The sequence below is a fragment of the Grammomys surdaster genome, unplaced genomic scaffold, assembly GCF_004785775.1.
Source record: "Grammomys surdaster isolate TR1022 unplaced genomic scaffold, NIH_TR_1.0 363, whole genome shotgun sequence".
NCBI lineage: Eukaryota > Metazoa > Chordata > Mammalia > Rodentia > Muridae > Grammomys > Grammomys surdaster.
In genome coordinates, this window is record NW_021604782.1 from 7,846,534 (window position 1) to 7,872,381 (window position 25,848).

Genomic DNA, 25,848 nt, shown 5'->3' on the forward strand with positions numbered 1-25,848 from the left:
CCCCCTCCTCCTTCTCCTTCTCTTCCTCCTTCTCTTTCTCCTTCTCCTCCTTCTTTTTCACTTTTATTCACTGGTGGTGGTGGTGTGTGTGTATCAGAGGACAACTTGTGAGAGTCAGTTCTCTCCTACTGGTTGAGTTTGAGTTGAACTCAGGTGGTCAGGCTTGGTGGTGAGTGCCTTTACCTGCTGAGCCATCTCACCGGCCCTATTTGGGAACTTTTTGCCAAAAAGACAAGACCTAGGTGGATGACCTTCTCAGACCCTGCCAATGGTCTAGACCAGGATGTGGTAGTTATAGTATATGTATTTCCCCTGTTGAACTAATAATAATGAATATGACCAACAATCACCAGAGCCTGTCTGGACCCTTTCAGTTGCTAAGCCTTGTAAAGGGAAATGGAAGGGCCTTGCTGGTTAATAAAATACATCTCAGTCTTTGTATTCTTCTTACCCAGATGAGTTTGCCTCCACATTTGTGCTGACCTAGAATAAATGCTAAAGTGGTTAAAGAGACAAGTTGACCAAGCACACCTTCCTAGAGTCATAGTGGGTGTTAAGGAGCTCTTTCCCCAGTGTGAGTCTGTCACAGGTAATTGTCCAGAGCTACAGAGTACACAAGGAGAAAGGCTTTGGAGCAGGGGCAACGTGATTGGAAAAGCAAGCACCAGTGAGGACTTGGATAGTTTTGAGTTATGGTAATTTACTATGAAAAGTTGAATGACAGTTGCTGCTGAGTTAGACTAGGAACAAGTGAGACCTTTGACATGCTGACTGCGCATCAGCTGGTAGTAGGTTAGTGGGCAGGCACATGGAGCTCTTCTCCAGGGCAGCTCTGCGGGGCTGCTCAGGTCAGTGCCCGTGATGAGGGCTCACACTCCACAGAGTATTTCCTGAGAAATGTGTGAAGAGCTGTTTTTACACTGAACTATTTTGTACGATCTGAGTGACTATTTCATTTCTCTGGCATTTCTCTCGAAATATACAGTTTGTATTGGCGTGTACTCACGGTACACAGTGATGGCCTGCATCTAGGTCATGTGCTTTGCATCCAGGACCCGCCTTCCTGTTCCTGCTCCCCTGAAGCTCTAATCCATTCCCTCGTAAAGCCTTCTCCCATCTTCTTGTTCCATACCCACCCATTTATGGATCACGTATCTCCATAAAATTCAGGATCCACAAATGAGGGAAAACGTGCTGTTTGTCATTCTGAGTCTGACTCACTTCATTTAACAGGATAATCTCCAGTTGCATCCATTTTCCTGCAAATGACATCATTTTTTTTTTATGGCTGAATAAAACTCTATTGTGGACACATACCAATATTCTCTTTATTCATTTGTTGATAGATATCTTAGTTATTTTTCTACCACTCTGACCAAGGCAACTTATAGAGGAAAGAATTTATTTGGAGCTTACCATTTCAGATGGTTAGAGTCTGTAGTGGCAGGGAACCTGACAACAGCCATGCAGACATGATGCTAGAACAGTAGCTGAGAGCTTACTCATTGACACAACAACTAGGCAGAGGGAGAGTCAGGGAGGGAGGGAAGAAAGGAGGGAAGGAAGGAAGGAGGGAGGAAAGGAAGGAGGGAGGGAGGGAGGGAGGGAGGGAGGGAGGGAGGGACATACCTCCTACAATGAGTCTACACTTCCTCCAACAATGCCACATCTCCTAACCTTTCCCAAACAGTTCCAGTACCTGGAACTGTTCAAACACATGAACCTACGGAGGCCATTCTCATTCAAAGCTGTACCATCTAGGCTGATTGCATTGCTTTACTGCTGTGAAGAGTGTTACAAGCACACAACTAGGGATGTCTCTGTGGTGTCCTGACTAGGAGTCCTTCAGATGTTTACCCAGGAGTGTTAGAACTGTGTCATTTCTCTAGAATCTCTTATCTGCCTAAACTCAATCTGTTAATGACTCATAAGAGACAGTATTCTGTCATTTATACACGTTAATTATCTTCCTCATACCTTACCATTCCGTAGTTAAACATTGTCAACTTGATAAAAAGCACCGCACTACTGAAAATCTTTTCAAACTTCAGCTTCCCTGGGTGTCTATAAAATGACTGGTCTTTATCATACTTTGTAGTGGAGGCTGTTGAAGAATACAAAAGAGTGCTTGGAGAGAAAAGGGGAGGGAGAGAGGAAGAAAGACTACCAGAAAAAGAAGAAAGTGAGTATGAAAGAAAGTTATCATACGGCTAGACAGACAGAGATGAAGGAATGACAGTCTTCACCATCCTCTCACCATAGCTCATGAACCTTGTTTTGGGCAAGCACCACCCTAAACACTTCAGTTTAATACTTTTTGGAGGTATCCATAGGAGCTTGGCTTACAGATGAGACCACCGATCTCCATGGAGGCCCCTGGCTTGGCAGTGGTGGAGTCATTGCTGTATACTGAGGTCTGTCCAGTTTTTAGAGCATTCGGTTATTCCATGGTTGTGCATGGCCTCCATGGCAAAGGCTTCAAGCCAAACAGTGACTAGTTGTTAGCTTAATGAATAGAGACGGAATCAGTCACAGCATGGAGCAGATTCCATCAGGATTGCTGCTGCCGTTTATTTTGTCTGACTTCGTGCTGGGTATGATTCCCACGCTAATAATGTGGTCTGTGTAGGAGCAGTTTGCCAGCATGTAAAGTGTCTGTCAAGAAACTGTGCACTGTGTGCGTTGTTACTCCATCATTACTGATGAACTAGAGCAGCTGTTCTCCACTGATGGGTCATGACCCCTTTGGGGGTTGAATGACCTTTCATATCAGATATTTACATTATGATTCATAACTGTAGCAAAATTACAGTAGCAACAAAAATAATTTTATAGTCGGGGATCAGCACAACATGAGGAACTGAATTAAAGGGTCACAGCGTTAGGAAGGTTGAGAGGCACTGAGCTAGAGAATAGTGCAAACAATACTGAACCTTCCTACAGGGCCAGGTATAGAACGTGGAATATATTCCATCTGAGCACGTTACCTTTCCACTCTCCAGTCCTGGATGCCCCACTAAGAAGTAGAAATGGATTCCTGATCACCCATGACATCCTATGGGAAATCATGTGTATAGTCACATGACCAACATTTGCAGGGCTCTACTAAGTACATGATAATGTATTGGGTACTGGGCATACACAGATGGAAAGGCTCGGCTTCAGTTTTGGTTCCTGTCTGTCACTTCTTTCCATGTTGTCACTCTCTCTCTCTCTCTCTCTCTCTCTCTCTCTCTCTCTCTCTCTCTCTCTCTCTGCCTGTGTGTGTATGTGTGTGTGTTTATGTGTGCCATGTGCATACAGCTGCTTGAGGAGGAGGCCAGAGGGAATCAGACTCCCAGGAACTGGAGTTACAGGCAGTTATAAGCTAACTGATGTGTGTTCTGGGATTGAAACCCAGGTCTCCTCAAGAACACTAAGTACTCTTAACAGCTGAACCATTTCCAGCTCCTCTCTGCCCCATGTTCAAGAGAATGATATTTACTTCTGAACCACCTTGACATCCCATAGGTCCTCTTCTTGTACCCACAGATTCTGAATTGGGGGCACCTGGATAGGGCTGAGTGTGCCTTTCTAACAAGTTCACAGGCCATGCTGAGGCTTCCAGTTCCAGATACTCACCTTGAGATCGCCGCTGCCTGGCCATCAGGAATTACCAGAAGAGGCTCTCTTCCATTGCCTTCTTGACTCAGCCCATCAGGCTTGACTTCACAATAAGAAATAGATTTGATGATATTGCTTATAAATGACTAAGCAAGCTTCCTGAAATGTTCACAGCATGACAGTAGACAGGCCTTGATCCTTTCCTTTGTGAGAAAATGCTGGCCTACAGATTGAATTGTATTTTTGGAAGATGATAGTGTTGGTAAGTAAAAACTTAATCTAAAAAGAGTAAACTCACAGCTTGGCAATGGATAATAAGGCAATAACCAAGTTGCATTTTTTTTTCTCTTTCTCGTTTGCAGTAGAAAGGCACACTATCTCCTGCTTTTAAGCAAGAAAAGTCACACTAAGACCTTAGCTGCTGAGGGTGAGATGGGACAGCCTTTTGTCTGCAGTAATAATAACTTTTGGGTTCTGAAATGTGTTCTGTTCTACTGCTAAAGGCCAGGCTGGAAAAGCAAGGCAGAAAACTAGGCCCTTGCCTGCTCCTCTATGCATGTGGAGAATGTGAGGTGCCGAAGTGACCAGGGACGTTCATGTGTCGTGTATCATATCCAGACGCGGTTCACTTCCCACCTTGCTCTGCCTATTCAAAGACATTTCCAAGGCTGCTCTTTTCATAGGACCAGTGGCTTTTGAGATTTGGCTTTGAAACACCAGTTCTTGACTTAGGTCTGCCTGCCTTGCAAACAATGCTCGCTAATAGTTTGTGTTCCATGAATGTAAATGTGTTGGAAAAGTATACCTCACTCCCAACCCGAGAACCAGTATTAGACGCAGGATGTTTAAGAGACGATTAGTGGGTTGATGTTATTATTGGAGGCAGGGTCTCACTATGTAGCCTGGCTGTCCTATGTAAGGCTAGACTGTGGGAAGGGAGTGCCAGGCTTGAGATAAGTACTTGGAGTCCTCAGAAGCCACGTTCAGTCTCTTTACCCTACAAAGGTTGCTGTCTGCACCCCTAGAAGTGGGACATGCACTTATAAAGTGCAAACATCATGAAAAATATGATTTGTATTTAAAAGCGAAAAGAGGCAAAAAGCACGTTCTCTGTCTGATTTGACAGCTGCAATTTTGTATATCCTTCAATCCTCCTTTCACCTCTCCTCCCCAGTTCTTCTTCCTTCTCCCTTCTCAGTTTTAGTGAAGAGCTAGGGACTGAACCCAAGGCCTTCAGCATTCTAAGCAAGTGTCCTACCCCTGAACCACACCTGAAGCTCTATAAGTGACTGGCTCACTAAAATGAACACAGCAGATAAGATCTGAACATTTTTGATCCTTATTTTTATTAAGCAGGGAGTGTGGCTGGTATAGTTACAAACAGTATGACTCTATTGCAAAAGCTCAACTATTTTGCATCACTCCAACCCTTAGTTTTAACTTAGGCATCCCACAGCTAGGGACCTAACCCAGAGTCTCCTGGGAAAAGTCATTGAATTACTTCCTGTCCTCTTTCTCTTGAGTAAGGAAATGAGGATGAGAGTAATGTGTGGGTTGGGTTACGTTGTCAACTTGACACAAGCTAGAATCAACTTGGAAGGGGGAATAATTCATCAAGTAGAGATTACCTTTATCAGATTGGCCTATAGGCAAGTCTTTGGAGCTTTTTTGATTAATGATTGATGTTGGAAGGCTCTGCGATGCTCCCCTGGGAAAGATACTTCTGGGTTGTAGGAATAAGGAAACTGAGGAGACTCTCGGGAGCAAGCCAGTAAGCAGCACTCCATGGTCTCTGCTTTAGTTCCTGCCTTCCCGTTCCTGCTTGACCTTGAGATCCTGCCTTTCCTCAATAGTGGACTGAGTTTTGTTAAGCCAAATAAACCCTTTCTTTCTCAAGTTGCATTTGGTTTTGGTATTTATTTTTTCCCTCTCCCTGTTCCTCCCTCTTCCCCTCCCCATTCCTCCCAGGTCCTCCCAATTCCCTTTTTGTTCTCTACATTTTCTTTCTTTCTTTCTCTTTCTTTCTTTCTTTCTTTCTTTCTTTCTTTCTTTCTTTCTTTCTTTCTCTCTCTCTCTCTCTCTCTCTCTTTCTTTCTTCTTTTTCTTTTTTGTTTTTTTTTGAGACAGGGTGTCTCTCTGTGTAGCCCTGGCTATCCTGGAACTCACTCTGTAGACCAGGCTGGCCTCAAACTCAGAAATCCGCCTGCCTCCCAAGTGCTGGGATTAAAGGCGTGCACCACCACTGCCTGGCTTTTTTTTTTTTTTTAGATTTATTTATTTATTTTTATGCATATGAATACACCATCATTGTTTTCTTCAGACACACCAGAAGAGGGCATCAGACTCCATTACAGATGGTTGTGAGTCACCATGTGGTTGCTGGGAATTGAACTCAGGACCTCTGGAAGAGCAGTCGGTGCTCTTAACCACTGAGCCATCTCTCCAGCCCTCTTTCTTTATCTCTTTAAAACAAACAAATACACAAACAAAAAAATCCCCCCAAAACTCAACAAGAAACACACATAACACCCCCCCACACACACACACAAAACACAAAGAGTGGAAATCAAAATAGCAATCAAAAGACCAATAAGACAAAACAAAATGAAACAAAACAACAACAAAAGCAAAGTCAAAACCAAGCAAAATGATACAAAAAAAGTCTACACAAATACCATTGGGCTAACTACTCCTGAGCATGGAGCCTGCCTTGAAGTGTGGTTAAAAGGCCCATTAATGAAAACTGATTTTTCTCTTGCCAGTGGGTATAAATTACAGATAGCTTCTCAGGGGTCAGAGCCTGTGTCCACTTCCCATTCTTAGTGCTGGGACCTCATCTGGCTTAAACATGTGCAGGTCTTATGTGTGCTACTACAGGGTCTGTAGGTTTATAGGTGTACCAGTCAGTCCTACTGTGTCTGGTCTGTTTCCTTGAAGCCGTCCATCTTCCACATAGATCCCTGGGGAAGGGTTTGATGAAGACATCCTGTTTAGGACTGTGTGCTCCAAAGTTGTCTTGGTGTTTTATCACACAGTAGAAAGCAAACTGGGTCAAATAGTACCTCCCAGGCTGTGGGTACAGTTCAATGGCAAGAGGCCTTGGCCTTGATTCTTAGAACCTGTGGTGGTTTGAATATGCTTGGCCTGGGGAGTTGGCACTATTAGAAGGTGTGGCCTTGTTGGAGTAGGTGTGGCCTTATTGGAGGAAGTGTGTTACTGTTGGGGGTGGCTTTGAGACAGTCTTCCTAGGTGCCAGTGAGACAGTCTCCTTCTGCTGTCTTTGGATGAAGCTTAGAACTCCCAGTTCCTTCTCCAGCACCATGCATGTCTGCACACCACCATGCTTCCAGCTATAAAGATAATGGACTGACCCTCTGAAGCCAGCTCCAGTTAAATGTTGTCCTTTTAAGAGTTGCCTTGGTGATGGTGTACTCAAAACAAAACAAAACAAAACAAAACAAAACAAAACAAAACAAAACAGGACAACTCCCTCCCTAACAATGGCATACCTAAGGATAGCCAAGTTCTTTGATCTTGTGGACAACTGTGTCTTTGCCTACCTCTGGAAAATCTTAGTGACCTGCTGTTACTTAGCTTCAAATGGGCTCTTGTGAAGGTCACAAAAAATCATGAAAGGAACATGCCCAGAGCAAGGCTGACTGAAAAGAATGGAAGCAACACAATTCTGCTACCGCAAGTTAAGCAAGGTCTTGGGAGGATTGTAAGGCTACATTCTTCCTACAGAACGTCAGGAGAGAGAGCTAGAAAACAGCCCACTGGGCATGCTGAAGAGTAAGACACAAAGCATCTGCTGCTGCTTTAGAAAATGTTGCAGGTATATTTGGGTGGCAGTTTACATTAGCTCTTGAATCTTCTCCTCCAGTGTTTCAACATCAGCTCCTTGAAATTCAAAAATCTGTTTCAAATATACAAAAACACAAAAATATTTATTGATTCAAACATCAAAGTGTCAAGGAGTTTTGTGTTTGATTCTAAAATTGTTTCCCATTTCCATAATTTTTAAGACACTTCAAGTATCAATATACATTAAACAAAGTAAATTCATGACCTTTACTATTTGTCATGAGATATTATTTGTCAGGTGCACTCAGGTGGTATGGCCATAGATAATGTGCTACTCTTTCAAATGGGTGGTATGAATATTTCTCCAGGTCTTTATAATTCTATTTAATGTATGATCAAAAACATACAACAGTGCTGGAGAGGAAGAAGCCCAGTCCTTGACATTAGAGCTTATTATGTATGCATCAAGGGCTAGTTCAATTATAAATACAATTTTCCAAAATAAAATCTTTTTGTGACTTCGGCCCAGATTCTAACAAGTGTATGTGTTGTAGATTTTTTACAACCCCAACTCAGGGTACACTTTAATAGTGGAGGGTATATTTTAATTGCGGGTTTTTTTTTTTTTTTTTGTAATATATAAGGCAATGGACTCTCTTTCTTTTTGAGACAGGTTTTAGGTAGTCAAGTCTGACTGTGAAGTCCTGATTTTCCTGCCTCCATCCATGAAGTGCTAGGATTACAGGCATATGGCAAACGTACCCCGTTGGTATGCCTTTTAAATAGTTCTCTTACATTTGGTTTGGAGAGAGCTCAGCTGAAGTGCTTGGTACACAAGCACGAATTATCACATTTGATTCCCTAGAGCCCAACTAAAAAAGCGAGACGTGGTGGACTTTGTGTGATGGCAGTCTTTGAGCTGGGAGGTAGAGATGGGTGGATCCCTGGGTCTTGATGGACACCCAGTCTAGATTACTGTGTGATCTCCAAGCCAATGAGAGACCCCAAACCACTGAGATGGATGGTTCTTGAGGGACCATGCTGAGGTTGTTCTCTGACTTCCAAGGGTACTCATATACACTCACACGGACACACACAAGTAAAAGCATTACACTTAATAAAACAAGGATGTCAACCTACCTTTTTGAACCACTGTCGTGCCAATCCTAAGTGTATTATTGTTTGGATCAAGGGAAGTATGTAAGTAAACTGAGACCGGGATCAGACATACATGAGCTTCTGGGAAGCAGGTTTTGAAGCCAGGGATGTTTTAGGACTTTGAAATAGGGGCTGGGGAATTCCAGAACAAAGCTCTGTGCTCAGTGTGCTGCGGAGAAGTAACTGTGCCCACACCTTGCGTTTCTGCTCTCCTACTCCGCAGCATCCCCTCTGTGTCCGCCATTTTGTTAACTCCTTGAATGTAAACCCCGGGTGTGGATCACTCCCATCTTGGTCTCATTTCACTCACCTTCTTGCTTTTCACTCCACGTCTGAAACAGCACCACAGTGTTCTTTTGAGTCTTGAGAATGGAGTGACCTATGTGCGGGTGCAGAATTTCATGATTGATCTGAGTTGCAGGCATGTATTATCCATCTCCCTATAAATAATTAGAAGCCAGGGGAGGAAGGTGGCAGAAGGAATCTGCCAATGGGTCCCCTTTTCAGGGCTGGAAGCATCTGAGTTTGCAAAAGGCTTGCCTAGCATACACAAAGTTCTAGGTTTGATCCCCAGCACCTCATAAACCAACTGTGGAGGTGTGCACCTGTAATCCAAACATTCAGGAGGTAAAGAAGGTGGGAGGATCAGAAGTTCAAGCTCATCATGACCTTCACAGAGAGTGCGAGGTCAGCCTAGGCTACACTAGACCTTGTGCTTCCTAATGGCCTGCAGGGTGGCTCTGGGGCATGAAGGGAGTTTCACAATCAGGAATGCAGGAGTTTTGCAAAAGTTTGCAGGGGTGTGGGAGGTTTTGGATTCCACTTTTGTCTCTGTTTTTCCTATAGGAGCTAGAAGGGCGAGCATTACTATACAAGAACAGTGGCTCCCACTTAACCTTATTTTGGACTTTATGTCTAAGATCCTCCTAAGTCTTGACCTTTTCTTTTGCTACATGGGAGCCCTATACAATTAGAGGTAAGAATGAGACCATCTGACGGAAAAAGTATTCACAGACAAGAGACGGTGTCTGCTCTCATGACCACCAACGTGTAATTTTAGATGATCCTCTGGATTCCCAGGGCTCCATTAGAAGATATTTCTTATTTCTTTGGAGATATCCTCAGTAGGTCATATTGTGTCTGCTTATGTCAACCCACTCCCTACTTCAAAGGACAGGGAGAACTCAAAAAGAGAGGTTGGGGGGCCCCTCTAGAGAGAATTCTCTTATTGGGAAAAGCTGTGTCACATAGTGGGATGGTACAAGTCATGGGGTGCAAAAATGGGGCACAGCTCTCGAGAGAGGTGATTTGCATGATTATGGGTTATGAGATTCCTACTCTACAGCTACCAAGAATAGGCAGGAACAGTAAGAATCATGATTACTATGGAGTCTGACATCTTTCTAGAGATTCATTGAATCTACCACAGAGGACTGTCATCCATTGTATCACTAAAGATAGAATTTAAAAAATAACTTCTGAGTAAAAAGCTTAGAGAATTATTGTGAGGGAATCATACTGTATAACCACACCCACCCTTTCACACTGTTACCCTATCTATGCTCAAAAGCAACTTCAATTCTGAATTCTTCACAACAAATTGTTTTTGCATAGTTTTGAACTTTACAAATAGAATTCTACTGACTTTATTTTATGCCTGACTTCCTTCACTCAATATCATGATCATGATAGGTTGAACAGCAGTCTATGAGTGTTCCAATATTCCTTTGGATGAATATAACATAATTTATCCACTTGGACTATGGGGAATAATGCTGCTGGTAACATTCTTGTCTATGTATTTGTGGGGGGCAACAGAAATTCATTCTTGTTGCATATCTAAAGAATGGCATTATGTGATTAGACTTTAGTAGAAGTCCTTTGTCTTTCTGTCTCTGTCTCCCCCACTTCGCCCCTGCCCCAGAAAGGATCTCATATAACCCAGGCTGGTCTTCATCATACATTATACCCAGGATGACTGAATTGCTCTATGCACAATCACACTCAAGTCTGTGACATGCCATGGACTAACGCAAAGCTAGCTAGGCAAGCTTTCTACCAACTGAGCTACATCCGCAACCCCAGAAACTAACCATCCCTACAAGGGATGGACATTCTAGTTGCTCCACATCCTGACAACACTTGGTATCATCAGTCTTTGCATCTCAGCCATTCTGATGGCTTTAAGTGACATTACCATTGCTCCCTAATTGGTCACCTTTAATGTGGACTATAGCAATAATCACATAACTTTCTCTGTATTCGGTTTTGTGCCTTTTATGCCCCGCTGCTTCCATGAATCCCAAAGCCACAGAAGTAGCTATGAGATCCTTTCCAAGCTTCCTCAGTGTTTTATTCCTCACCATGGAATCCAGTCTTCTAATCATGTCTCAGTTTTGTCTCCTCCACCTCACCACCGTTCCTCAGATGAACTCTGAACTCTAGGGACTCAGAACAAATTCACTCGCTTACTTAAGACACACAGATTGAGGACCTCTCATCTGAAGCACTTGGTTACAAGCATTTCAGGTCTGAAATACTTGAAAATAAATAAGGAGATATCTTGGGAATGAGACTCAAATCTAGCTTGGAATTTGCTTATGTTTCACAGGTATCATCTATACGTAGTCTGACGTCTGCTCTAGTTTCCTTTATGGTGCTATGATTAAAACACTCTTACCAAAGGCAACTTAGAGGAGGTTAGGGTTCATTTCACCTCACTACTTCCAGGTCACAACATGTCATTGAGGAGTCAAGCAGAAATTCAAGGCAAGAACCTAGAATCAGGAACCATGGAGGAATGTTGCTTCTGGATCACTCCCTGGTTTATGCTTAGCTAGCTTTAAACAGCCGAGGACCACTGTCTGGGGAATGGTGCCACCAATGGTGGGCTGCTTACTCCCACATCAATTAATAATTCCAACAGTCCCTCACAGGCATGCCCACACAGGCCAACCTGATTTAGATACTTCCTCAATTTGACTCAATTGAGTCAAAGAGGTGTCAAGTTGACAATTAAGGGTAACCAAGGTAGGATTTTTGTACAATGCTTTCTAACTTTTTTCATAAAAGTAAGTCTATGTATGCTGAAACATCAGTCTTACAGCATCATGCTGGTACAAAGTATCACATTTTGGAACCTTTCTGACTTTGGATGTTTGGGTTAAGGATATTCACATGGTTTTCTTTTAACACCTGCACTTAATGAGTATCTACAGTGAACTAGACCACTGTGAACAAAACAGACAAAAATCCCTTAGGAACTCATGTGCTAATAATAATTTCATGCTATTGTTGTATGAGCACGGACATGATTCCAGATACTCACCCATGCTATGCTATAAGTCTGCTTCTCTCCATCTAGTCCCATCCCTCTGATGATGTCCATTTCATGAAGCCTTCTGAGACATTTTCTTCACTGAACTATAATGTTCTGAACTTGCCACTACAATGTAATTGATTTTGTCATCAGTCTGTCCATTAGCTCAAGGACAGAGACTATATTTTTCATCATATATTTAGTTAGTGACCAGTTTGGCACTCTCACATAAACTAGCTTTTATTAGAGGTCATTTTTGGTCATTGAAATAATAATTCAAGATTCTAGGTAGTATTAAATTTCAGGAATTAAGTTCTCTCTTTCTCTCTCTCTCTCTCTCTCTCTCTCTCTCTCTCTCTCCCTCTCTCTGATGATTAGTGGTAACTGTCAACTTGACAGAATTTCGAATCACTTGGAGATGGGCTTGTGAGTATGCCTGTGAGGATTGTCTTGATTCCATCAGTTGAGGTAGGAAGACCCATTCACTGGAGATGGCACCATTTGCTGGGCTCCTGGACTGTATAAGTAAAGAAAGAGACATGAGCAGCATGGACTTGCCCACTCTTCTCTCGTTCTGGTGCGGAAGAGTGTGGCAGCTGCTGTTGCAGCTTTGATCTCCCTGCCATGATGGACTATACTTTGAGTTGTAAGCAGAAACAAATTGTTTCTCTCCTAAGTTGATTTTGTCAGGGTCATTTATCACAGAATCATGGAAGAAACTAGACATCCTCCTTCCTGCTTGCTTGCCAGCCTTTTCTTTCTTTCTTCCTTCCCCCCTCTCCCCCTCTCCCCCTCTCCCCCTCCCTCCCTCCCTCCCTCCCTCCCTCCGTCGGCACCTCCCTCCCTCCATTCCTTCCACTTTTCTTTGTTATGGTGGAGAACTGAACCCAGGACCTTCACATATGGGAGGCAGGAGCCCTACCATCAAGCTGCATCTCCACCATTGTCTTTCTTTGTCTAGCCGACCAAAGACAAACATTGCATTTGTGTATCCCTGTGTAGTGTGCTTTGCATCTGGGAACTTAGTAAGCAGACTAAACAAATGGGGGAAGGCCACTGATCAGAGCTTATGCCACAAGTGGTTTTGCTAATGAGAGCTGTGCAATTGTCCTGGGATATTACTGGGGATTAGGGGACCAACAAAGTAATGAGCCACAGTGCTTGCCTAGAACCCAGGCCTGTTGTCTCATAAACCTTTAATCATCTCCAGAGTCTTTATAACAACTAGTTCAATATAAATGCTGTATAAAGAGCTGTTACCCTGTATTGTTTAGGAATAATAATAAGAAATGGAAGTTGGTACATTTTCAATATAGATTTTTTCCCAGATATTTTTGATCTGTTGTTGGTTACATGCAAGAATTTGAAATCCATGTATATGTCAATTCAGCTATTAATGGCTTGTGAATTTTGACCAAACTGTTTCCTCCTTTTTAATCTGGTGCTGTGGTGCCATGGTGCTGTGGTGCCGTGGTGCCGTGGTGCCATGGTTCTATGGTGCCGTGGTGCTGTGGTGCTGTGGTGCCGTGTTGTGTCTCAAAGGCTTCCATCAGAAGCATCAGGAATGAGTTTACAGGTCTCTTAATGCTGCCTTTATTTTAAAGCTTTCTGCATACCCCCCACCCCCGCTTTGAGATAGGCTCTAACTATGCATCCCAAGCTAGCCTTGAACTTGCAATTCTCCTTTCTCTGTCAACCAAGTGATAGAATTACAGGTATGCCACCTCACCTAGCTAGATCATTCTTCATGCATTTCTGCTGCACACTTGAAGTAATTGCAACAAAAAAGAGAAGATTCTGTTTTTTTGAAGCCAATGGGAAGAGGGAGGCTACACAGGACTAAAGAACTACCCAAACCCAACATTATTTAAAATGTCCAAAGTTTCACTACGGACATTTTGAAACATGCACAAATAGAATGATAAAGTGACTCTTTCCTGATTCAGCTATCATACAAGTCTAACCAGACGCAGTATTTCTTCTGTGTTGAAGACATTCTGGCATTTACACTTCTGTGTTGAAGACATTCTGACATTTACGAGAAGTGTATCACTGCTACTAGGAAAATGCAAAGTGCATGGAGACAGTGGTCTTTTCCTGACAAATATACACCTGAGAGTCAAAATTAGACTAATGACATATGCATAGGATAATTATAATAAACCAACATCAGCCAGTTGAAACAGAGTTTTGGTTGAGCGAACACCAAAGTTGTGTTTGGACCAGATGCACGATTCAGACTGAGTTCATCAATTTTACTTAGAACAATAGCTACCCCCAAAGTACCAGTAACAGTACAACCCTAAACAAAACAGCACAAACCACCAACCAACACAAGACCTTCTTGGAGGATGACTGTAGAGATGCTTGTCATACGATTTCCTAATTTATAACAGCATGAATAAAAGAATACATCCTCACTTTAAAAGATGGCACAGGGGGCTGTTGAGATGGCTCAGCAGCTAAGAACACTGATTGCTCTTTCAGAGGTCCTGAGTTCTATTCCCAGCAACCACATGGTGGCTCCGAACCATCTATACCTTCTGATACCCTCTTCTCTTCTGGCATGCAGATGTATATGCAGACGCAACACTCATTAAATAAATCTTTAAAAAATAAAAGATGGTGCAACTAAACCCGGACACTATTGTGGATGCCAGGACGTGCTTGCTGACAGGAGCCTGATATAGCTGTCTCCTGAGAGGCTCTGCTAGAGCCTGACAAACACAGAGGCGGATGCTCTCAACCAACCATTGGACTGAGCATGGGGTTCCGGACCATGGAGTTGGAGAAGGGACTGAAGAAGTTGAGGGAGTTTGCAGCCCTGTGGAGGGAGCAATAGTGTCAACCGGCCAGCTCCCGGGCGGGAACTGCACCACCAACCAAAAAGTACACATGGAGGGACGACCCATGGCTCCAGTCGCATGTGTGGCAGTGGATACCCTTGTTGGATATCAGTGGGAAGAGCGGCCCTTGGTCCTGTAGGGGGTTCGATGCCCCAGTGTAGGGGAATGCCAGGGCGGGAAGGTAGGAGTGGGTGGTTGGGTGGGGGGAGCACCTTCATAGAGGTAGGGGTATGGGGCATGGGGGAGGGGGTTTCCAGAGGGGAGACCTGGAGAGAGGATAACATTTGAAATGTAAATAAAGAAAATATCCAATAAAAGAAAAAAAATTTAAAAAAGATGAAAGTTTAAAAAAAAAAGATGGCACAAATAGGGTAGAAGAGGTAAGTTTAATGATAGAAGTTCTAAAAGCTGCCTCACCTGAGAGGTGGGAACAGCAGTAATTGCTGTTGATTCTATCTGATGCCTTCCTCTGACCCCACTCCACTTATCTCTCCTGAACCACTCACATCATGAGTACAGATCTGAACTCTGTTGGCTTTCCTGTGCCCTGGGCAGACCTTGGCAATGGAAGTAGTCCAGTTAAAATCTTTGGACTTGAGCTAATCTATCCAGAAGGCACCTGGAAGAGATGCCCTCGAATTCAAGATCAGGGTGAAGAGCTGTGGCTGCCTCACACCTCCACCACTGATCTTTACCGGATGCCATCTTTGAACTTGTTCTAACTGTGAGACAATGAAGCACTAATTTACCTTTATTTTCCCACAGCTGCTTCCACGCCCTACTTTTTGAGCATCAGCAATGCAAATGACAACAAAAGTAATTTTCTGTGGTCGTAACCAACTGTTCTTCAGATAGTACTTACTTGGGGCGTGGTGGAATAGTCAAATTTGTTGTGGAAATGCGAAAGCAGACGCTGAGTTCTGTAAATAAGTGGGCGTGGCTCTGCTCTGGTGTGAGTTTATTTATGAACTGGTGGAAGGTCACCTTTAGCTGGAGTATATGAATTCTTATTCTATGCCATCAGCTGATTCTGTTTAGCAGACACATGAAGCTGCTGCAGGATCAGGTCCTCAATACGTTGTGGCTTACCACTGAAGGGGATGTGGTGTGATGTCAGAATTCATCTCAAGCCACAGTGAGAGTAGGAAGTGGGCCATGGCTACCAGAGATGGACTTCTGCCCATCACTGGAAACGAGGGATAGGTCTTTGTGGTAAACTTAGCTTCCAGGGTTATTCTCTTTAATGGCATTCCCATCCTCACATTTCAGATGCCCAGTGTTGGTTTTCTACAACCTTTGGCTTATCTCCATTCATACTCTTACATACCTAAGTGCATAGCGAGTGTCTCTTAAGCCTAGATGAAAGAGTAAGCTTCTGTCTATCCTCTCATTTTTTGGGGTGCTCTGATCAAAGGCACAGTCATACTTTCCCCTCAGTCCTTGTAGACATCCCGGGAAAGTGAGCCTACTTTCCTTCCTCAGACAGGTGAATAGTCACCACCAGTCTGTCCTCATCTGGGCAGGTTCACTTCACCTGCCCAGATCCTTTCTCAGGTGGGCAATTTCAATGGGTAGACTTCAAGACTCATTGTCCCCAGGGGTCCCAGACATAAACTTTTATGAGTGCCACTTAGCACCACAAGTACTCATGATAAGGGTCCTATTTTGGTTGACTCCTTGTGAGAAAAGAGTGAACATCTTGTTGCCTGAGCCTTGCATGGCTCTGGGCAATCTGTGTTCCCTAACAAGAGAGACCATCAACAGATCTTTCCAGAGTCCGCTAATGAGTATTTTGTTTCCTGGTTGCTTTTATTTCATATTCTTTGATGCAATAAATCTTGACTCTGAGTACAGCTTGTTCCTGGGTCTTCTCATTTCTCACAAATCAACAACCCCTTTAATTGCTTCATCAATTCCCAGGACTGTTGAACTCCAAGTATGATGTCGGTGATTGATTGCTTTGGACTGGGGAATGGATGTGGCCACATTAAGTTGCTTTGTCTAAACACCCAAATAGGGAGTTTGCGTCTAGGTTTACATAGCAATGGCTGTGTAGCAAGATGTGTATGTGTGATAGGCATTCTCACACACTACTGAGTCCATGAGCTTAAAAGGATATCACTAGCTCTTCCTGTAAGTGGCGAAAGGTGACTCTTCAAGATGGTTCGCTACTCTCTTGACCCAGAAAATCCCACAAAAATCTTGTAAATCACGAGGTTCAAACCTTCGTGTTCACTTTAAGAACACCCGGGAAACTGCCCAGACCATCAAGGGCATGCACATCTGCAAAGCTACCAAGTACCTGAAGGATGTCACTTTAAAAAAACAATGTGTGCCTTTCCGTCGGTATAATGATGGAGTTGGTAGGTGCGCCCAGGCCAAACAATGGGGCTGGACACAGGGACAGTGGCCAAAGAAGAAGTTTTGTTGCACATGCTTAAAAACGCAGAGAGTAATGCTGAACTTAAGGGTTTAGACGTAGATTCTCTAGTCATTGAACACATCCAGGTGAACAAGGCACCTAAGATGCGCTGACGAACTTACAGAGCTCATGGCCGGATTAACTCATACATGAGCTCCCCCTGCCACATTGAGATGATCCTCACTGAGAAGGAACAGATTGTTCCAAAGCCAGAAGAGCAGGTTGCACAGAAGAAAAAGATATCCCAGAAGAAACTGAAGAAACAGAAGCTCATGGCACGGGAATAAATTCAGGATAAAATAAATGCAGATAAAAGTAAAAAAAAAAAAAGAGTATCACTAAACAGCATCCTTCGCACATATGTGAAGATCTTTGTTGGAAACAAAGTACACACATCTGTGTCCTCTAACAAGAGAGGCCAGCAAAAGGTCTTTTTGAAGTACACTAATGGGTATTTTGTTTCCCAGTTGCTTTTATTCTATATTCTTTGATGCAGTAAATCTTAACTCTGAGTACAACTTGTTCCTGAGGCTTCTTGTTTCTCATAAATCACCAAATGAAACACTGCTGTAGCCCAACAATTGAAAATTCAGAGGAGGTGAACAGGGCTGTGTAAAAAATTTAATGGGTAGGAAACCCTCAGTAATCAAGATAAACGGCATTTATGAATTCACTGTAAATGAAAACTAACTATTCAAAATCAATACAAGGGCTGGGAAAATGGCTCAGTGGTTAAGGGCACTCACTACTCTTCTGAAGGCCCTAAGTTCAATTCCCAACACTCACACGGCAGCTCACAACTGTTTGATGCCCTCTTCTGCAGTGCAGATGTAGAAGCAGACAAAGTACCCAATATGCACAAAATACGTAAATAAATGAGTCTTTAAAAAAAGTAAAAACAAAAAAAATTCAGTGTAAACTCCTCAATGATCAAAATGTTGAACATTAAATAAAAGCGTGGTTTGCAACACCAGAGGGTGATTTGTATCTGCCTAATCCTTGATTTGGAGAAGAGAAACGTAGCAGCCTCTCAGTTGCTAAGACAACTGTAGTATCCTTAGCAGTGGTACTAGGAATTGCTTAACAGACCTGAAAGCTGAGTCTCTCTAACTTTCCTTCCATCTAGCTTAGTTTTTAGACTCTACAATTCTCTGAAAAGAGTATTGGCCACGCTTGGGGCTGACCAACAACTAAAGAACCTAAAGACCATATGAGACTTTCAGCCCCACTAGTCAGAACTCCTCTTTGTCTGCGGCTGTCGGTAGCAGGATGGAATCACTTGTAAGCAAGTGATGGTAACTTAGTGTAAGCAGAAGTTATAGATATTCCAAGAGTTTAAATGGCCTCTCATATACTTTATTTTTAAAATTCTATTTATTTATAATGTTGTAGGGAGAAAGTCACAGATATATTGTTAAATATCTCAGCAGTAACCCATAACCTTCAAGTCAACTATAATAATTATATTACAAGGTATGCATCAAGTCCAGTGCATTTTCTGCACATTTATTAAAAACTTTCAAGACAAAATTTCAAAGACAAGTGTGGTAGTGTTCATCTCACAAAGAAGGAAAATGAGGGTGCTGGAGAGATGGTTCAGCAGGTAAGAGCATTGGCTGCTCTTCCAGAAGACCCAGGATCAATTCCCAGAAGACCTAGGTTCAATTCCCAGCACTCACGTGGAAGCTCACAACCGTCTGTAACTCCAGTTCCAAGGGACCCAACACCCTTATGCAGGCATACAAGCAGGGAAAACGCTAAAGCATATAAAATAACAATAAAATTGAACCTTAGGATGGCTTATTACATTCCTAATCTCTCAGTAATACTAAGGATCAAACAACAGTCGCCTAATTCCTGGACAGTGAGACTGTTGCTGGTACTGTCTGAAGAGAAGGCCAAACATTACTTGTTTTTGAACACAAGTATTTGGGAAGGATTCTTCAGACACATGCCCTTCCTTATCTTGCTCCCTTTGAAGCATTGGGCATCTTCATCTCTTCCTGGCCACTGTAAGTAAACCCTGTTCCAGTCCTGTCCTCTTTCTAGCAAATGAATAGGATGCTTTTTTGTCTCTATATCTGATTTATTTTATGGCCGGTGCTTATTGGAAATGACTTCCATGATGTCAACAGGAGCCCTAGAGTTTGCAGACATCTGGGCAAAAGCTTCCTCATACTTAATGTGAGAGTCCAGCAAATGGTTTCTTCTGTTATGAATTAATCATGCATGAAAGATTTGTTTATTAGCATATACATGCCTATTTCCCATTGTTCTTACTAGTGGGCCTACTTAGTGCTTTGGGAAACCATTCTAAGGCAAGAGATGGAAACTGCAATTAACTTTTGCTAGTTGGCTCAGACAAGCAGTTGGCCTAGACTTGCTAATTCTTTGTTTTGTCTCCTTTCCTATACTCTGTAGACATCTGCTTACCATTAGACTCAAATTATTAGTATAATGGAGCCATTGTTCAATCTTAGAGGCGTGGGGTCCCTTTGTATCTATCATCTGCATATATGAGTGTATGTATGTATGTATGTATGTATGTATGCATGTATGTCTATTCGGAAATGTTGGAGACACAGTGGTAAGGCAGGGTTCACAGAATTTGAGCAGCAGAATAAGTCTGAGATTTTTGGCAACTATAGAACAAAAGGAGACTCCTAGCTCTTTCTATCTGATGCAAGGACACACATTGTGTCCTTAAAGGAGGCAAATCTGTGTATTAAGGTAGTTTATATGACTTTTTTTTAATATACTAAGAACCTTCAAAAGGCACAGTGCACAGTGGCTATTTTCTTACTGGAAACATAAAGACACTTCTCAAAACAATCCTTCGTAGAAACTGTACTCTAACTTTAAAAAAAAAAATGGATAAATGGTACTTAATTTCTTCAGTAAGTCATTTTCCAGTTACATGTTCCAGATTCTGGATGTGGTTTTAAGGACATGAATTTAATTTTTCTCTACTCTCAAGAAGACAGTTGATGCCAATGAAAGCCTTCCTGCTTGATTCTCCTCACAGAAAAATTTAAATGAATGCATTTTTTTGCCTGGCATCCCCCTCCTTTGCAGTGACTCTACAGACCACTGTGAGACAGAAACTGGGGGAGAAAAGTTCAGAAGGGTCCTGGTTTAACTCTAGATGTAAAGGGAAAAGTGGGACCCCATAGAACCCTAAAGATCTCCTCAGATCCCATTTTGAGATTTGAGTCAAAAGAGGTGAAAGATTTCGAGTGTTATTCACTTTAGGGTCTCTGCATCCTTTTCTTGGCTCTTGCCTTCGGCGCAGAAAATTTTTTTTTCATTTTGTTTTTGTTGCCATTCTTGACTGTTTTTATATGATTATGTATACTAAAAGATTAGAAATAGATGCATTCACACATTGTGGTAGAGATCATTTCAAATTGTTTAGGTTTCAAAAGAGACTTTATTTTTTGTTGTCTGTGTGTATTTTCATGTCTTCAGAGGCCAGAAGGCATCATTGGATTCCTTGGAGATGGGGGTTCAGGTGGTTGTGAGCCACAGAACGTGAGTACTAGGAACTGAACTCTTAACAGCTGAGTCATTTCTTCATCCCAACTGTTTAGTTTTAAAACTCCATAATCAGAATGCCATGCTAGTAATATTCAATGAAAATATCAATTCTTAGGGAAACTTCTTGGGATGGGTCTATGTATATTATAATCAGGCTTATCACATGGCCCTGGAATTAGAAGTTAGGGAGCTACAGTAGCTACTGGTAATATAATTTCAGTTAATTTTATTTTCTGATAGTTACCTATCAGCCAATTTAAATCTGAGTCTTTTAGTGATTTCCTTACATGTCTCGTGTCCACTAGAAGTGCATATGGCAACTCTTGTTCTCCAGGTCACTGTTGGGAGATGGTGAAGCCATTAGGTGGTGTGGTCTAGTAGGAGGTCTTCAGGTCACTGGAGGCCTATTCTAGAAGGGAATTATAGAGTCCCTTTCTCTTGCTTTGTCTCAAATTTTAGGGTTTTTTTTTGGGGGGGGTTGAAGTTAGTACAAAAACACCTCTATTTTATTACAATGAAGGCTCTATGGGAATCACTGAGGCTTAAGCAGTGGATACATTCAGAGTTTATATATTTATTTAGTATGTCCATGAGTGTTTGCATGAATACATGTGTGTGTGCCATGTGCATGCTTAGTGTCCAGGAAGGCCAGAAGAGGGTATTAGACTCCCTAGAACTGGAGTTGCACATGTGTATAAACCATCATGTGTACTGAGAACTAAATCCACATCCTGTGCAGGAGCAGTGAGTTCTCTGAACCTACATCTCCAGAAACTCAGAGTTTAAAGACACTAGCATTCTTGGTGGGATTCTGCTTTCATCTGCATGGTGGTTTCATTTTCAGGTTCCATGTGGTGATAAACTACAATAGTAGACGCTGTCTTGTATTTCTTAAGTTTAGAACTAACAGCATGAAGAGAAAATACTTTGACTTGGGTCCTTAAACCAAATTTTGGCATTGGTTCTGGGTTGATAGGCTTGATTAAACTGAAAGGTCCATATCTGAGAGTGGCAGAGTCGCTTGGTTAAAACCCAGAGACTAAAGATAAAAATAGGGCTCCCGATAGACAGTGGAGCATGGATGCTGGGCGGGACCCACCGAGCCTGAGGAAGGAAGGTGTCTAATGGAGGCGGTGTATATAGTCAAGGTGTATGGATGGGACTGGTTTTGTAAGACCATGTTCTTTTCTTTGAGATGGTAGCAAAGATGACATAGACAGATATTTACACATGTAGGTGGGGCAAGTTGAGGAGACACAAGTTAAATAGTTTCGTCTTCAACTAAAAGCCATGGGAAGGAATAGGTAGTGACTAAAAAGATATCTTACATTTATTGCACAAATTATATTACAGCAAATACCTACCAACAGATAGAAACAAAAATTAAACTCTACGGCTGGTAGGTCAAGTAGATGCCTTCATTTCTTCCAGTTTGACATGATCTTTATAAAACCTAAGCATGATTTTTAAACTTTTAAGTATGGTTCATAGTATTTTAGCTGTACTCTATTCGATAGAATAGGCAACACATAATGCATTGAGACATTTTTCTGAAAAGGCATCAAAATTGCCTCTATGGTCAATGTTAGAAATAATGTTATAATTATTATATATCCAGATACTGTTTTTTCCTTGAAGTGTTTCTACCACATATGTTCCCAGAGATGGGATTTTGGTGCATATTTTGTGCCTCCTAACTTTGTTGCAAAATGCTATTTCATGAAGCACATGTGAATAACTGTCGATGCCCCCAGTCATTCTGAAAATACTAGCTTCATCATGTGCTGAGTATTTTAGCCATTTTTTCCCATTGGTATCTTCAAAAGAACAGCTAGTAAAACATATTAAACCATGAATGCCAGGATGGATCTCATACTTTAGTCACAATGACATATTTAATATTCATAACGATCCTGTGAGGAAAAATTTATAATAGTTTCTATCTTACACATAGGGAAACAAAGATCTACAGAGACAAAGCAAGCCACTGAGGTTCCCGTAGAACCAGTGTTTGGACCATGGGAATTGAATCCAGGCTGTGCACAATGTTATGAGACTGTATTGCTTTGTATAATTTTTGGTGACTTTCCCCCCACATCCTGTTAATGAACATATCCTTGTATGTGAGATTCTGTCATGCCCTTTATGACAGGCTCTGCCCCCAGAGTAGAGGCAATAGTGGAATTTTTATGATTTGGATGCCTCAGAAGGGGGGAGATTTAAAATAAGTCTTGTTTAAAACTAAAAATTATATATATATATATATATATATATATATATATATATATATATATACACACACACACACACACACACACACACACACACACACGTCTGTGTGTGTGTGCCCTTGGATAGGTTTTTATTTTAGCCCCCTTGATGGTTTCCATGGAAACATACCTTTTGGGTGTACTTGAACATCTGGAATGTGGGTACTGCTTTGATTTGATAATATTCAGTCAATTCCTGGGAAAGAAAAGAAGTGGTGTGAAGTCAGAGTTTTGACGACTTTCCTCTGAACCAAGAGTGCTACTTGGTGACTTCTTAAAAGCTGTGTCTCAAAGCCTAGGGGCACCTGATACTTCACCGAATTTCCCTAACATACCTTCAAAGACAAAACAAAACAAACACGGGATACCAAAGTGTCAAAATGTCTGTAATCATTGAGCTAGGTTTTAGGAAGTGATTAATAACTTGACAAAACCTAAAACTAGTTTTCACCATGGCTTCATTGCAATGTCTGCATGGATGTAAGACTATTGGACTGACTAGTGACGTCTGCTACAGCAGGAGGGGATACTATAGCGTTGCTAATATTTAAAGAAAGATTCGAAAAACAGTTTGCTACATTTATCATGAAAACAAAGATATGGAATTCCACTTGTTTTTTAAAGCCGGGTGATGTCATCATATTCACAGAGCTCTGCAGTGATGTGTTTGGGGTTTGATGGTCCACACAGAGAACTTAGGAGTTTTACCTTAGATGAATCCACATCCACTTGAGCAAACATGACGTTTTGGTATTCTAAAGACATTGCCTTCAAGACAAAAGAATAGAACAATATAAACATTAACCTTTGCACCATAAAGTGTCATTCTGTAAAAGAAGAAATGTGTGACTTGGTTGTTAAAGCATCATTCTGAGGGTTCATTACAGCCTAGAACATGGAACCCCTCAAGCAAGGATCCACTGCAGGGTCTAAGAACAAAAGTGAGGATGTGTGTTTCAAGATTCAAGGACAGAAAGCAGAGCAATTGGGTTGTGTGCAGTGGGGGCCAGACCTACCCTGCCCTGTCTGGGGTGGGTGGAGAGACAAAACAGGATGTTCCTGACGGTGTCAAGGGATTACCTATAATGGTTTTCAGAATTTATCTGGGGTGATGGGAGTGAGCTTACATCAGTATTATAAACCATGCTGTGGAGTCCCAGAAAAAGATGCGATTCTCTGAACCAGATATGTGCTTGGTACTTTTTACCTCCTCGTTTTTGACAGGGTTTGGGAATATGATGTCAGTAGAAGGGTTCTCTGATGACTATCAGCCTGGTTCTCTCCCATCCACCTACCCACACCCTCTATAATCTATCATATATTGAAGCTAGATTTTCCAGACTCCCTCGTCATCTGACTTCAGCTAGCCAATGGGAAACTGTACAGGAATGAAAGGTGGTAGAAGACGAGGCTGTCTTCTGTTTCTATTTTGTTCTGGAAATGTCTTTGACAGTTAAGTCTTGGCTCAGGGGGTACAGGTAAAGGACAATAATAACTTATGTTGGTGCAGATTTATGTTCAAATTTGTGGGCACTTTATAATATCTTGATTTGTTTAAAAATCACACCACAAGCATCTCTAGTCACCTTGGTCAAATGAGAGTACTCCTGGAAGTTGATGAACAAGGTGTCTAAAGCTTGGCCAAGTACAGTCAATATCAGAAAGAGCTGTCCCCGGGGAAGGAGAAGCAGGAAGATTCAAGGCATGAGAGTGCTTGGGTGAGAAGCACACTGTTGGCAATCCCCTCTGTAATTCTGTGTGTGGACTGTGACTTCTGTAGAGGTTCTTTCTTCTCTGGTCTGTTGCATGGTATTTGACCATACTGTGAAGCTTGAGACAGTGTTATTTGCTGAAAAAGGCTGTTTCTAGTTGTGGTGTGGCTCAGCCCTTGGTACACACATTTAATCCCAAACAATAAAGGTAAAGTTATTGTTTAGAAGGAAGCAGTTGTGTTTCAAGGTGGTGTCTAGTTGAGTGGCACAAAGTGATGAATCAGAGAAAGATTTGACAGAATAGGATATGCCCAACTCTTGATAGACGAGAGGAAAGGGAAGCTACTTAAGAGAGAGCACTGCAGAGTAGGAAAGAAACAGTTTTACTAAGAGAGTTTTACAGAGACTGGTTAAAAATAGAACAAGCCAGAGACTAAGAAGCCAGAAGGTCAGAACAGATTGATAGAGTTAATCTGAGGCCAAGAGGAGCAATTCAGGAGAGGCCAGAAGAGAGAAACCAGACTGAATTAGTCATCATGGAGAGTTTCAAGGCAGAACAGCTAAACTCAGAAAGAACTAGAAAGGGGTGAGCTTATTCAGCCGTGTAAGTCTCAGAGACTGAAAACATTCTAGGCCTAGAAAACATTACACAGAGGTTAGACGTTTCCAGGACTAGGCCTAGGGTGGCAGATGAAGGCACTAAACCTCCGAGACAAGTACTTCAGGAGAATAAAAGACACTTTTACAGTAGTCCTTTGAGATGGTGAAATGGGAGAAAATTATTGTATAATAAACACAAAGACCTTTGGGGTTTGGTAATGTTTTTCAGATTAATAAAATGATTCTGAGCTGGGTATGGTGGCATGACTCTAATACCAGTACTTGGGAGGCTGAGGGAGGAGAATCATAAACCTGAGGCCCAACTGGGTTATATAGCCTGTGCTACTTATATAGCCTGTGCCACAGAGTGTGGTCCCATCTAGAGCCTTCTCACCCTGCCTTCCAGTGACTTAATAAGCATTTAATTTGTGGTGTTAAAATTCTTGTTGAATTTATGTTTCTGATTTGCTCTCTACTGGAGGATACAGTGACTAAAGAAGAAAAAAAATCTTCCTTCTTTTTTTTCCTTTTTTTCTTGGATATTTTATTTACATTTCAAATATCCTCTTACCCCATT

At 42.0% G+C, this 25,848-nt stretch overlaps 1 protein-coding gene and 1 pseudogene across 1 annotated transcript in view; one reads left to right on the plus strand and one right to left on the minus strand.

The window, feature by feature from the left end:
- Positions 1 to 7,456: 7,456 nt before the first annotated feature.
- The window catches only part of LOC114631608 (thioredoxin domain-containing protein 8-like), a 24,820-nt gene continuing 6,428 nt past the window's right edge, over positions 7,457 to 25,848 (minus strand). The window contains exons 3-6 of the mRNA XM_028779993.1: positions 23,668 to 23,727; positions 23,090 to 23,155; positions 8,876 to 8,944; positions 7,457 to 7,519 (exon numbers count right to left, since the gene is read on the minus strand). Of these exons, the coding sequence (XP_028635826.1) occupies positions 7,457 to 7,519; positions 8,876 to 8,944; positions 23,090 to 23,155; positions 23,668 to 23,727 (258 nt within the window). The remainder of the gene's footprint in view (positions 7,520 to 8,875; positions 8,945 to 23,089; positions 23,156 to 23,667; positions 23,728 to 25,848) is intronic.
- LOC114631607 lies at positions 16,891 to 17,482 on the plus strand (annotated as a pseudogene).